The 12,754-nt window shown below is 44.6% G+C and overlaps 1 protein-coding gene across 3 annotated transcripts in view; it reads left to right on the forward strand.

The window, feature by feature from the left end:
• Positions 1 to 4,637, forward strand: part of GABRA5 (gamma-aminobutyric acid type A receptor subunit alpha5) — a 59,960-nt gene extending 55,323 nt beyond the window's left edge. For 2 of the 3 annotated variants that reach the window (XM_055702728.1, XM_055702727.1), the window contains exons 9-11: positions 411 to 563; positions 1,970 to 2,181; positions 3,111 to 4,637. In XM_055702728.1, coding sequence (XP_055558703.1) covers positions 411 to 563; positions 1,970 to 2,181; positions 3,111 to 3,413 — 668 coding nt within the window. In that variant the 3' untranslated portion in view covers positions 3,414 to 4,637. The remainder of the gene's footprint in view (positions 1 to 410; positions 564 to 1,969; positions 2,182 to 3,110) is intronic. The other variant, XM_055702730.1, reaches the window with a different exon arrangement.
• The last annotated feature ends 8,117 nt before the right edge of the window (positions 4,638 to 12,754 follow it).

Consider the following 12,754-nt stretch of genomic DNA (forward strand, 5'->3'; position numbering starts at 1 on the left):
GGTGGCCTTAACTGTTTGTAGGACTGAGTAAAAAATGGGCAGGACTGAGGCAGTGACGGCAACCCAGGTTTTTTAAGCCTGTGAATGTCAAGACAACCCAGGTGGCATAAAAGGAGTGAAGCTTTTCAGTGCAGTAGGAGTAGTCAGTCATTGCATTGCCTTTTGCTTTTGGGGAATGAATGTGAAGTCTAACAGGATCTAGCAGCACCTCTCTCTCAAGCTCTGGTTTTCCACAACGGAGAAATCCAGACATTTTTAATGAATGAAATTAAGAACGGCTGAATGATATCTTCAAATTGGGGGGGGGGGGGGTGTGTGTGTGTCTCTGTGTGTGTGGAGCTGGCCTGCTTAAGTCCCTAAATCAGTAAGCCTCCCTTATTTTACCCACATGCACATTTTTCTCCTCCTAGGTGAATATACTATTATGACAGCCCATTTTCATCTGAAAAGAAAAATTGGTTATTTTGTCATCCAGACATACCTTCCTTGCATTATGACTGTGATCTTATCGCAAGTGTCGTTTTGGCTAAACAGAGAATCTGTCCCTGCTAGGACTGTCTTTGGTGAGTATCACACTTTCTCCCAGCATGCAGGAAGGATCGGTCTGGCTTGTGGAAGTGATTTGCTGTAACAAAACCACAGTGCACTAATGCTTTTTTCTGCTTGAGGTATTCTAGATGTTCGCTTGTTCTCTTCCAGTTTAAAGTCAAACTTCATTTAAAGACACTGTCTGGGCTTTTTTGGTAGTTATTATAGAAATTGGTCAAGAATCAATTATACTAATATTAAGGACAGAAGACAAAAGAACTGGATTGGTGTGATTTGTGGTTTGGGTTGGGTTGGGTTTTTTTCACTTGGGTGAAATACTGGATGGCTTACAACAAGAAAACATCCATAATATTGTATTTAGTGTATACTCAAGCTAAGCATTTGAAACAGATTTCACTTTGAGACATTTTGTTTATCTCTGTTTTAAGATGTTTATCTTGGAAAACCATGTAGAGGTTAATTAGTGACAATTATCTCTATTACCATCAAACAAATCAATATGATTTTGCATTTAGAAAAAGCATATTTACTACAGAAGTTGTCATGGAAAAATCCTTTGGGGTGTCTTAAATTACTCAATTTATCACTAGAAGATTGCAGAAAATAAACATAGCCTTAAGTAAAGGTTGATGAAATACAGAATTTTCAGTAGATGAAAAATGAGGTGAGTGGGAGCAGTTTATTATGTAAAACTTTGTTCAGCTGTTGTTAAAAGAGTCATTCTTCTGAAGTCAGTCAGCAGCTTTGATCAAAAATCAGTTCATCAAGCTGTATGGGGAGAATACAGGTACCAGCATCGCTTTGCTGATTGGTGGTACCCATTCTAGGTTTACAAAGCTGTAACTGGGAGTTGGGTTTTGTCCTATTGGAAGAATCCTTCCACAGGTGGAAGTAGTGGCAGCTCAGTCACTTACTGGCCTATGGGAAAGGAGGAGCTACAGGCAAGGCAGTCAGTAACAGCCAACAATTTCATACATACAATCTTCATGTGAGAAAATAAAACCAGTAATCCCACTTGATTCTGACAGTTACTGCTAAATGGGTTGCTCACCGATTTTATAATGTACTATTTAACAAGGGACACTCTATACATACTATGCATCAGTATACAGGGATAAAATGCCAGTAAGGCCTTGGTTTATGTAACAGCTGGGTTTGTGTTACCCTAAAAACACTTATTTAAATACACTATAACTTAACATAACCAGAACACCACAAAATTAAACATCTGAGGGTGGAGGCTTTCATTTTTTCTTGGAGAGTAATGTATCTTACTCTCCTGGACCGTAATATGGAAACAGACTGACTTCATGTGGCCACCTTAGGCATCCTGCTGAATTGCAGCCTGCTCATGGCTTCTTAGGGATCTTGTAAGGGCTACCAGACTCACCTCTTCCTCTTTTTCCCCCCTTCTTTATAGGAGTGACAACAGTCCTCACCATGACCACCTTAAGTATTAGTGCCCGTAACTCTTTGCCAAAAGTGGCCTACGCTACTGCCATGGACTGGTTTATAGCTGTCTGCTATGCCTTTGTATTTTCTGCATTGATTGAATTTGCAACAGTCAACTATTTCACCAAGAGGAGTTGGGCATGGGATGGCAAAAAAGCCCTGGAAGCTGCTAAAATCAAGGTGCTTACCTCACATTTTTTAAACACATAAAAAGCAGGGACTCAACATAGTTCAAATAACTGAACGGACAATTTTCAGCTTCTTTGGGGAAAAGGTATTTAATTACCTCATGACATACTTTCACCTTCCTGTAGAGGAAAATTTGCAAGGAGATATGCCTTCTTATCTTCACAGAGATAGAGTATCAGTCTCCACCATCTATATGAAGAGGGCTATTTCCAGAAGGATGGAGGGAATTGAGTACACACAGCATTTCAGTGACCAAACTTCTGATAACAGCAGACATAAACTATGAAACATATCTCTGCAGAATACTCCCTATGCACTCTTTCAGATAAATGACAAAGCTCACACTGAACTCCATGAGTCAGGGTCCCATCACAGTATCCCCAAGAAAAAAAGACACAAAAGAGCGGTTCTGTGAAAACACGAAGTTTTGAGTTTCATGCTGAAATGAAAGTTTTGGAATAAGTCTGATTCTTAGCAAATGATGGCCTAGAGAGAGCTCAGACCTGCAGGCACCCCAAAGGAACAATACAGAGAGGGCAAGCTGGCAGGGGCAATGAGCCCAACCACACTCGTTGCTGCAGCCAGGAGAGTGAGGTTCACATCTTGGCAGCTGTCCGTGGGGCAGCAACCTCTGCAGGTGCAGGACCACATCGCCTTGACAAAAGAGGCTGCTAATGCACACACCAGGTAGGATCCAGGTCAGGACAGTCACTTAGTTTTCTCTGGCATTGGGGAAAGTTTAACATGAGTAAGGGATATAAAGTCAAGACAGGAACAGCTGTTTGGTAGTCAAAGTCGCATAGGCAACAGGCATCTGTTGGCATGATTGATTATGGTACTTAGATTTTTGGGTTAGTGTCTTGAGAATGTGTTTCCACTTTCTGTTCCCACAGTCTAATGTTTTGTTCTGTACACTGCAGAAAAAAGAGCGTCAATTGCTGGGAAATAAATCAACTCATACTTACAGCACTGGGAAGATGACCCCCGCGCCAAACATGCCAAAGGACTCAGGCCCATCTGTCATCTCAAACACTGCATCTGCTCCAGCGAAGCCTGCAGAAGAAAAGCCTGCTGAAAGCAAAAAGACTTACAACAGCATCAGTAAGATTGACAAAATGTCCCGGATAATTTTTCCAGTGCTGTTTGGAACTTTTAACTTAGTTTACTGGGCCACATATTTGAATAGGGAGCCTGTTATCAAAGGTGCCAGTTCTCCAAAATAAACTGAAGGACTCTAAAGCCACATGAGCCATACTTACAAAGCAGGCGCTACCAAGGAAATTTGAGATCCAGACAACTTTCTACATTTGGGCAATATTCTTCAGGAAGTTTTTTGCATGTTTAATAATATGTACAAATAATATTGCCTTGATTGTTTCTACATGTAACCTCAGATGTTTCGGAGACAATTATATTACTTACAGCAACAGATCTTTATAAAAGATCAGAAGGCATTGAACATGGCTTCTTTGCTGCTGAGTATCTTGCATTGGTAGTTTACAAATGAAATAAGTTATATTTTTTAACTGTTCAAGTGTACTACATATCGTGGTTTTTATACTTCAGATGTACAGTCATACAAATATAGGCTTAACCTATATTTTACAGAAGAGCTCCACTATTGTCATCTGATAAGTTACTGAGTAACGCCAGTTGTAAATGTGCCAAATTATTAAGTATAGGTCTATGTTTGAGCACCTTTACTGGTTATAGGTAGTGCATTACTCCACAGTAAAACTGCTCAGCCCAATTTTCATTGGAAAATAATACAATGCACTGAATCCTAATGGGGCTATGTTAATTTTCACTGCTTGAGCTTCTAGCGTGCAGTGAAGTAACATAGGGAGCAGGATGCTACTTGTGTAAATAAAGGTGCTGGAATCTTGCCCTTAAAAGACAGTAAGTTTGTTTGGATTTTGCATTCCAAGGAATTTTCTTGAATGATTCTCAGTATTTATTCCAAAAATTAGAGATATACTGCATGAAATTAACATAGATTAGGAACATACCTGTGCAAATAAAACTTTTAACAACAGCAGTAGACATTTTTATTAGGGTAAAGTAAATGGTGTTTGGACATTTTCCCAGGAAGAAGATTGTGTTATATTATCAGAGATTAACAGTAAAGAATTATAGTAATTCTGCAATAATTATTGCTTGTTTCCCACAGTGAAAACCAATCAGCTGACACTAAGAAGTGTGATCAGAGAAAAAGATGTGCTTCATGACAGCAAGGTGTTTCAGTGACAATGTTGACAGAAAGGTCTTTGTACTGTCCATCTGAAACTTTTCTATAAAACGCCTTGCTGCTGCCAATGTGTTTTGCTTTCACAATGAATGAGAAAATGCAATCTGAGTTTTCAGCTCTTTCCTCCTTGGCATCTTTTCCTTGTTCCAGAAGCTTTTGTAATTTAATCTTAATGTTTAAATAAAAAATGCATTCAACATTTGATTGCAAAATGTCATTCTTATACTGGTTATCCTTTTAGAGAGACCAAAAAATCACCACAAGAGCCGGAAGGAGTAAATGAAAAGCACACATCATGCACTCGGTCACATGTGTGAGCATGACACATCCTCACTGTTGCCCAGAAAGGTATATACTGAGGGAAGACAGTGAATTGAGATGTTTCAGAATTAGGTGCTATCTTGCTATGAAGCATCAACCCCATGTGCTCTTTGGTACAGAGAGCAGAGCTCGTGCTTCACTTTAAGGTGAGGGTCTAGTCCGGGACTGGGGAGCTGTCTGGACTTCTTGTGTGTGTTCTCTTCATCCCCCTTCACTCCTAAACATTGCCAAGAAAAAAACTCACACTCCTATTCCTTTTTGCAGGTTTTTGTTTGATGCTGAGGAATTAGAAATTTGCAAATTCTCAGTGCCCACGGAGAAGCCACGGGACTGAGTGGGTGACTGGAAGCTGTTAAAGAGGAGCAAGGGAGGGGCATACCCATCTATTAGTTACGGTGCTATCCTGAGCCAAGATGAGGATTTGGAGCTGTTTTCATGTAGGCTTCCCATATGGCTTTGAACAGCCACACACCTCTATGTTCATCATTTTTTTTGTTTTAAAAGTGAGATAATGGTATCTGAATGCAATAAATCTGGCCCTTTGGGGATTGAAAATAGTGAAAAATTGCAAAGCCCATTGGGAGGCGAAACTGTATGAAGTCCCATGGCTATTTCTTTTCTTGTATGCAGGTTATTTCCACAAAAAGGTTGGAGCCAACGAGACCTCCTGTTTTCTCGGTGAAGAGCACATAGCTTTGCCAAGCCCGACAGGGATGCAGTGAAGGGAACTGCAGACACAATGTACTGGGTGTCCCCAGTGATTCACTCACTGAGCACCTCTGAAACAGCTAAAACCACCCGGTGACTGGCAGAGGGGAGCAGATATTTCTGCATGTACAAGACAGACCCTCTCAGCTGAAGCATCTTCTGCCTCTTCCTGTGGCCATGGAGATGTACAATAAATGCCAGCTCCTGGAGGCTGAATATCCAGTCAGGGAGAGATGAGCCCAACGTGCTGTCAGGGCTAGCAAACAACAATTCCTCTTAGTCAGGATGTGCACACCAGGGGAACTGTTCTAAATGTTTCATATGGGTGTGCATTCCTCCTGTGGCAAGGCAAAGTGACCATGAAATGAGTGGCATGGTAGGGTCTTGTTAATCACTGACGAAGACTGCCTGCAGCCCTATGGATGAGTGTTTGCTCACTGCCCTCGAGTCTTTTCCTGGGGTTGATGATAGGGCCTGCCATTGACATTCATCACAGGTTGGTATGTGCCAGGTAACACATCTGGACAAGGCGTCTTGCTCGATAGAAACCAGTTTACCAACAGCTTGCTATTTCTAGTCTCTCCAGAATAACAGATGAGACGTAACTCTAGCAACATCAGTGACATAGCATAATGCACCAAATTGATCTTACTCAAACAGGTGTCTGAGGATGATGGGTGGGCTGGTGAGGACCCACCAGAAAACAGTCCACTTGATTTGCCCTCTTTTTTTAATGCCATATGTAGACATGCTGTCATGTGGTTGGCAGGTATGTATACTGATACATAACTGTAAGCTCAATTCTCTTCCCAACCATTCTTGCAGCCTACAGGTGGCATAGGCTCAGGCTTTTTTATCACACATTATTATTTATGACAACGTAAATGATAAAGTTGTATTATTAACACTTCTTCCTCTCAGATATCAAACATTCAAGGTACATGAAAAACATGGTGGGTTTGGTTTGTTGGGGTTTTTTTCCCCCCCACAGGAAGTTTAGGTAGTTGTAGGGTTTTAAACTAAAACCAGTTATTGAACAATGATGTTCCAAAAATTAAGGAACTAATTGGACAGTCCTTGACCGAAACCAGGTTCTGTGGGTTCAGGTTCAATCTGGAGCATGGGACTTTTGCACAGTTCTCTAAATAGATTGAAACTATATCAGGATCCTGAGACGCGCTGATTGCTAGAAGCTGAAGGAGTACTTGGGAGGAATATCATATATATGTGCACTGTTCCTCTCATTCTTCCCAAAAGAACTCTGCTTCTGTCCATTTTCAGAGGAAGGTTACTGTACTATCCAGACCTTTGTCCTGACCCCATACAGCTACTCAGCAAATGTTCTGCAAGAGAAGGCTGGAGCGCAGGAATGCCTAGTCAGACCACAGAGTATTTGTGAAAGTGGCACCAGGGTGCTTCTGGGGTAATATGGAGGCTGTATTTACTACTACACTGTTAAAACCTATGAACTATCTGTGAACCTCCAGAAGACACCAAGCATTGTAAAAAGATGTCTGAATACACATGAATCCCCCAAAACAGAATCACAGGGATTTGCTTTTTACTTTCCTCAGACTCCCACAAAAAGCCTCCAAGGTGAGCTTTTTTGCTACATGAATGGGAAACTCGGAGCCACCTTCACAGCATCTTCTCCAGAGCCATTATCTGCCCCAAAGGGTTCTCTGTGCTTTTTATTATTTGCTTACACCCAAGTTTGCCTCTCACCCTGAATGGCTCAGCATCATTTTTTGGTCACCACTGCAGGACTCGGTGCCAGGACCTCTAAATCTGACTTGTTTTACTTACATGGAAAGTTTCCTTGTCTTCACTGAATACAAACTACCTGCAAAGAGCGGAGCTGCATGGTCGCAGGATCAGGCTCTTTGCTTTATTTTGGTAAACAATTTATGTGACGTGTAGAGGACCTGATAATTACCTGCCAAAGGCATATGCACCACAGACATTCTATACATAAATCACTTCAAGGTATATTGACTGTCACTTTCTGCGTTTGAAGGTAAAGGCAGAAAACAATGATTAGAGCTCATTCTGTTACTGTGGATTTGCTAAACCAGATTGAAATTTCCTGAAGAAACCATCTATCTTACATTTCTTGGAGAATCCCACGCATTCCTAATCCTTGCTGAGAACGGAAATGAGAGGAGAAGCCGCCACCTTGCAGCATGTGCTCCTGCCTGAACAGTAGGTTCATAATCTGGGAGATGCTTCAATAAACTGATGGATTCCAGACTGGAATACTTAAATGCCACTGCCTCGCACTACACCACACCTAACAATTTCAATCTCTCTGCCATCAGCATAACTCTTTGGAGGGGAGACCATTACTTACTGATGGCATCTGAACTGTGGGAGATGTATTTCTCAGATTCTGGCTCAAAGTAAACACCCTGGCCTTGTCCTGCTGCAGGCTGGGGCTGTACCTGGATGTACATCAACCTCCTCTGATCTGCCCTGGAAGAAGCTTGGGCCTTCAGGAGCGGGGTGAACTGTGTCACTGTCCCCAGTGTGGGTGAGCTTGGACCCTGCAGGACTCATCTACTTCACAGCTTAGTCACGGCCAAAGAGAGTAATAAATAGGAATTGCTTGTCATTGTGTTTTTCCTGTATGCTTTCACCAAAAAAAGGTTGAAAAGTGAGTTACAATTCAGCACCGGAGAGTAAGTGTTTGCAGTTCTACTGCCAAATTTCCTCACTTGCGCCCATTAAGAATGAAAGAACAAGTCAAATACAATGGAAAAGGTTTTTTATTTCTGATATTTGAGCTGTGCCAGCTTACTGCAAGGGTGAATTTAGGCAACAATGTATTTTCTAAAACTTAGCCCTCCTCTGTTATCTTGAATTGTGTTCTGCTTTTTTCTAAATGGAATATGCCCTCTGTGGAATAACTAAACATATTTCTACAAAACTGAGAAAAAATTATTTTATGAAATAATCTTGTCTTTCAAAAATTCTTGCTCAACGTATAAATTAAACTTTGAAGAGAACTGAGTTAAACTGCTTTGCTATTCAGTTTATGCAGATAAGATGAATGTAGCACTTGCAAGGCTATGTTTTTTTAAGTCTGGAGATAATGTTCTTTGTAATAAGGATGTATTTTCCCCAACACCCTTGCTCCTCAGATTGGAATTGACACTGAAATGTTCAGAGGAACCTGAAGTGTTCTAAAGGAGTGATTGATCAAACTGCTCAAATTCTTTCTGGCTTTCTGTATGTTTTTATGTCACTACAAACATTTAAATATGGCTATCACATGGTAACAATCTCAGATGACATCTTCACCTTACCAGTTTTTACATCTTCCATTATTTTGTTATGGGCATTTGTTCAATTTTGAGAAAGGCAGAAAGAATGGAAGTTAGATTTTATGAAGCCCAAAGGACTTCTGAAGGATCTTCCTAAGTTTACCACTAATATAGATCCAAGTGTAAGTGTCCCATTCTGTACTGCATTATTTGCCTTTCATTGCCATCCTCAAAAGCAATTATCACTCCTCACAGTCATCATGTCTTAAAATTGCTCTTTATATTGGCCCTGGCTAAAACCAAAGTGAAATGGAAATCAGAAATGTTGATTGAAGATACCAACTCATTTCAGTCAGATGAATTTGGAGAGTTTTTGAGAAATATCAATAGATTGCAGTGCACTGGACCGACAATGGTAGGTTGCATTTGTAGGTGGGAAAATTTGATCTGCTACACATAGAACAAAAAAATACCACATAACTTGTCACATATATGATAAAAAAACACTGGAATCAGCCACTCACAGCAGTCTTGGCCTCAGTGGATCTGGGCTCAGTTCTTCATTCACTGCAGACTGGTGTTACTGACATCCTCAAAACAACTCCTCAGGGGTCATCTGGACCCAGAGTCCAGGCCTGCCCACCCTTGATGGGCGTGCTTCTGCCAGCCAGTGCATGCAAAGCTTCTGAAGAGCTGCAGCACAGCAATATCAGGAGGCATTCTCTTCTCCATATGTTGCCCGTGGGCCAAAGAGGGTGGTGAGCCCCGTGCAGAAGGACAGAGCTGAGGGCACACAGAAAGTGTCTGGACCTCTGAAATTCAACTTCCTACCTAAAGGCAGATTTAATTATTTGTAGAAAGCAAAATGCTTCCAGCGACAGAGACCTTCAGCCAGAATAAACTGTCTGTAGTCTCAGATAAATATCTAACAAGCGTCCAGCTGGAGGACTCCAGGAGCTGTAGGAGACAGGTTTCAGCCCCTTCCCTGTTTGTCTCAGAACAGCCCCAGTGCCCTCCTGTGCTGCTCGTGGTGCAGGTGGCAGCCTCAGCCACTGGGATGCCAGGAAAGCCACCAGTGAGGGCTCTCCTTCAACATTTAATCACAGCAAAGTTCACGTGCCTGATTTCAGGAACCTGTTCAGTGCTAGAAAGGGGGCACCCAGGTCTAGCAAGTGAGACACTTGATATGTGAGCCCCATTCCCTCCTTCTGTATTCCCCCCTTACTTAGACTAACCAGCTCCCTGCACAGCTGCTTTTGGAGGCTCTTACTTCCCCCCTTGTGCAAGAAATACTACAAAGGTCTCACTTCGGCATCCCTCAGGTTGAAAAGATAGTCACCCTCCGCGAAAATGCGAGAAGTAAGTTAAAATATGGATCCATTTTATTGTGCTAGAGAATATAAACATTTTACTGTCATTAAATCATATATACAGGGTATGATAAAGATTACATATAAGATATATATCATACATATATATATATATCGTATATCACAACCCTTACCTGAATACACAATTTGAAAAGGCTCCGCAAAGTCGGAAAGTGTGATTAAAAGAGAAAAGCATATAGGTATATGAAGAAAGCAGGGATGGAGAAATGACCGAGGGATGAGGTGTAATAAAGAGCGGTGCTAAAGTATTCCTTTGGCATTAACATATAGCCCACCGAGGACAACAGAAAGTCTTAAACATCACCTTTTCTTTTTCCTTACAGCTTGAGGAGGAGGCAGTAATTACTGACCCATGAAACTCCACTCGAGCCTTGGGCTTGCTGTCACACCAAAGGGAAGAGGGGAGCCAGTCTCATACCGAGGGCTCTCCCGGAGGGCTGGGCAGCTCGGTGACCACACACAGCGCCGGTAACAGCACACGGTCACCGAACAGGGGTTAACCCAGCGCGCTGCCGCCGGCTGCAGGCGGGCTGGGGGGCAGCCCGGTCCCCGTCCCGGTCCCGGCCAGCCGCGCTTCCCGCAGCCGCCGCCAGAGGATCCCGCCGCCGCGGCAGGCGGTGCCGGCGGCGGGGGAAAGAGGCGGAGCCGCCGCCTGCGGGGAAGCCGCCCCCGATCAAGAGGGGGGGGCTGGGGGTCCCTGCGGCGCAGCGTCGCCCAGAGCTCGGCTCCCCGGCCGGGCAGGCGGCGCAGGACGCGGGCTCGCTCTCTCTCTTTGCAACTCGCTGCTGGTGCGTCTCTCCTCCGGGTACCTCTGCCGCGGTACCCAGGCGGTGGCAGAGGGGAAGGCAGCCTCTGCCGTCCCCCGGTCGCCCCCCGCCCCAAGCCGCTGCCGGCAGAGCCGAGCCGAGCCGGCCGGGGCGGCAGCCACCGCCGCAGCACTCCCCAACGGTTTGCTCTGCCGGGCTAGGCTTTTATTTATTCCAGTGGAGTGTGTGTGAACACATGCATTTGTCTCTATGTGGCCAGCGCGGGGGTGGCCGGCGACGGCGAAACCCCCTCTGTTCCAAACGCGCAGGCACTGCCAGCCGAGGCGTGGGTACCGCGACCGCGGAGCCCTGGGTGATGTTTCCATAAGCACCGGCCTTCAGAACACCTTCGGGTGCCTGACAGCGCTGGTGGCCGCAGCGAGCTGCCGTGCAGCGGTGCCGGCGGCAGCGCCGAGCCCAGCGCCGCCGGGACCCACCGGCACCGGCGGGAGCCCAACCCCCGTTGCTGCGGGGCGGCGGCCGCCCCAGCCCGCCCCGCAGCGCCGTGTTTCCGCAAAGTTATCAGCGGCTCGGCGTGCTGCCTAACCGGGCAGCCCCCGAGCTCCTGCCGTCCCTTCCGTCGCCTTTGCCGTTTTCTCAAGGCAGCAGCGGTCGGTCTGGGGTCCACCTGCCCTTCTCTGCTGGCGACGGAAAGACGCACCGGTCTTGTAGCAAGTGATTATTAGCAATTCACAGTAACTGCAATTAGCCAAAGTCAACACGAAAGAACTGCTGTTGAAGCTAGTAGAGACGTTTAGGTTGAAAAAAAGAAAAATTCTAAAGTGCATGACTGGGAATTAATTGCCTGGCTCACGACGGATTTTCCCTAAGCTGTCTCCTTCCTTCAATAAATAACTTCTGTAACAGAACTCTCTTCAGCTAGCTCTTCTAGGCATCATGTAGGAATTATTCTGAAAGCAAGATTGCATCTTCCAGCAGCATTTTTTTCTTTATTCTTTTTCAATGTAATCTCATAATTAAAAACAACTCCCCCAGAACTTGGAAATTATGTGTAAGGCAGGAGGAAGCAAAGATTTATGCTTCCGAGATTTCTGATCACTCGTTGCACCTCGAGCAGAGCTTTTCGTTTCCAGATTACCATCATGTAAGTGAAATTCTGTCATTTCCCATTCCGAAAGCAAAGAAGAACGTTCTTATTACCCTGATGCAAAGCTCCACACACCTGGAAAGAATTGAAGTCGGTAAATATCACACCTATGCTGTTCTCAGTGGAGTAGCAAGACACATGATACCGAAACCCAGACTACTTTTGCCCTGAATACACTTGGCTGCTGTCACATTTCTGAGTTCTCACGGCATAAATTCCTCGTTTATTGTAAAATTTCCAATATACACATAAATCCGTGTACATCGGTCTACCGCATCTCTCTTCTCGGTGTATATACATTTTACAGACGTATCTTAAGCATATCTATGTGTATCCATGCTCTCGCACGGCGCATGCAAGCTTCTACATAGATCCAGCTAGATAAAGAGGCATATACAAACACGCTGCGTTGTGTATGTTTGTCTGTCTGTGGAAGACAGTTCTGTAGGTCCCTCTCTGTAGCCGCACCGATTGCATGGATCTGCGTCTATATGTACATCGGGATGCTCGTGGTTCCGGCCACTCCGAGACCAAAAGCAGCGCCGACCCCTCTCCCTCCGCCTGAAGGGAGCACCTCCGGCGCCCTGGGGGGCCCGCTCGGCAAGTGAGTGTGGGGTTCGGGGGTGGGGGCCACGCAAAAACAGCGGGGGGATGCTGCCGCCAGGCGCCGCAGGCCCCTCGGAGCCGCCTCCTCGGGGGCATCGGGCTAGTGATGGCGG

The sequence above is a fragment of the Falco cherrug genome, chromosome 2 (genome assembly GCF_023634085.1).
Source record: "Falco cherrug isolate bFalChe1 chromosome 2, bFalChe1.pri, whole genome shotgun sequence".
In the NCBI taxonomy this organism is placed as follows: Eukaryota; Metazoa; Chordata; class Aves; order Falconiformes; family Falconidae; genus Falco; species Falco cherrug.